Raw genomic sequence first — 1471 nt, 5'->3', positions numbered from 1 at the left:
AGCTTAGTAAAATTTTAAAATTCCAAATTCGAATCTTTTTTTCTCTAAACAAAAAATGGATTTGTAAATATCATTTTTAAATTTTAAACCGAACACCAAATGTAATTTCAAATACTTAAATTTCCAAATCCAAATCCAAATCCAAATTCATATTTTGAAAGAACCAAACACACGTTATGTTCCATAAAAAACAAGAATCCATAAGACATTTGAGACCAGAATCCATAAGACATTTTCAGGTCTCAAATGCATAACTAGACGTATCCATCAAATTGTTAAATAAATAAATTTGTTTTAATAAGGCTATATTTTCTAATTCTCTTTCACAATTATAGGAAAAAAATCCTTTCACCGTCCCAGATTTCGATCAAAGATTCAACATCGCATTAGAGAACAGAAAACCCAGAAACTGTAGTTCACATTCTTCACAAGAATTAGATGATCCGATTAAAGTGAAATCAAAGCCAGATTCTGTACCTTTTTTCACCCAGAAGCATTCAGAATCCTGCCCATCTCATAACACACAAATGCATCCAAACAAGCATACTGGACTTGATCTGGCGTCAGCCACTGCTTATCCCATCTGCTCATCGTCACCCTCCTCGGCTTCTTCACTTCCTTCTCCAGCACCACTTTCGTCAACCCCTTCACCCCGGAATTCTTTAAATCCATCCTGTCATATACTTCCGCCGCCAAACTCCTCAAATCCACTATTTTGGCGTCCATTCCGAACCCGTAATCTTTTTCAATCTTTCTCAGATCAAATTTTATACCCACCCCCACAAAAGTATAGTTGGGATTTGAGAGGAAACCGACCAGCGAGGATGGGACGGTCGGGGCGTGAATTAGTTGGAAGATCAGGCAACGACGGCCCACGCAGAGCTGGAGGGTGGCGGCTGGGTTCTGCGTGTTTCGATTGAAGCAGGGTCGCCACTCCACGTCTAGTCCGGCGATGCGGTGGTCGGGTTCTAGATCCGAGATCCACTGGGACACGATTTCAGGGTCGTGGGTGACGGTGGTGTGGATCGAATCGTCAAAGAAGTGAACGTCGTAGGTTTTGTGGGTATTGCTGCGTAATTGATGATCTACTATGCTCATCGCCATTATCGTCTGGTCTTCTCTTTTTCACCAAGCTCTATTTTATGGGTCGGATGATTCGGGTAACCCGTCTCAAAACTATACTAGTGGATTATAATACTAACAATTTTTTTTATAGATAAAATATTGTAGATGATCATTATTATAAAATTTATATTTTATAATGTTATCAACTATTTAAACTCTGTAAATATACTCTATAAATAGATGTCTCAAATGATAAATAAAACATTCTAATTCATTTTCTCATCTTTGTATTTTTCATTATTACGTTATCAGCTCAGGTGTTCTTCAAGGTAAAATTCTTACTCTTGTATGGATGATCTCGAAGTAGCACAATATTTAGATTTAATATTGATGCTCTCGAAGTAGC

General features: G+C 37.8%; 1 protein-coding gene across 1 annotated transcript; it reads right to left on the bottom strand.

The window, feature by feature from the left end:
- Positions 1 to 288: 288 nt before the first annotated feature.
- On the bottom strand, positions 289 to 1188 carry LOC140966399 (3'-5' exonuclease-like). Its single transcript, XM_073426697.1, has one exon. The coding sequence runs from the start codon at positions 1102 to 1104 to the stop codon at positions 484 to 486; it is 621 nt and encodes a 206-aa protein (XP_073282798.1). The 5' UTR covers positions 1105 to 1188; the 3' UTR covers positions 289 to 483.
- Between the last annotated feature and the right edge of the window lie 283 nt (positions 1189 to 1471).

The sequence above is a fragment of the Primulina huaijiensis genome, unplaced genomic scaffold (genome assembly GCF_012295235.1).
Source record: "Primulina huaijiensis isolate GDHJ02 unplaced genomic scaffold, ASM1229523v2 scaffold205958, whole genome shotgun sequence".
NCBI lineage: Eukaryota > Viridiplantae > Streptophyta > Magnoliopsida > Lamiales > Gesneriaceae > Primulina > Primulina huaijiensis.
The sequence above is the reverse complement of the archived record's forward strand: the minus strand, read 5'-3'. Positions and strand labels throughout refer to the sequence as shown.

What these genes read in the sequence shown, in the direction of transcription:
- LOC140966399 (XM_073426697.1), bottom strand. Translation starts at nt 1,104, where the DNA reads ATGGCGATGAGCATAGTAGATCATCAATTACGCAGCAATACCCACAAA.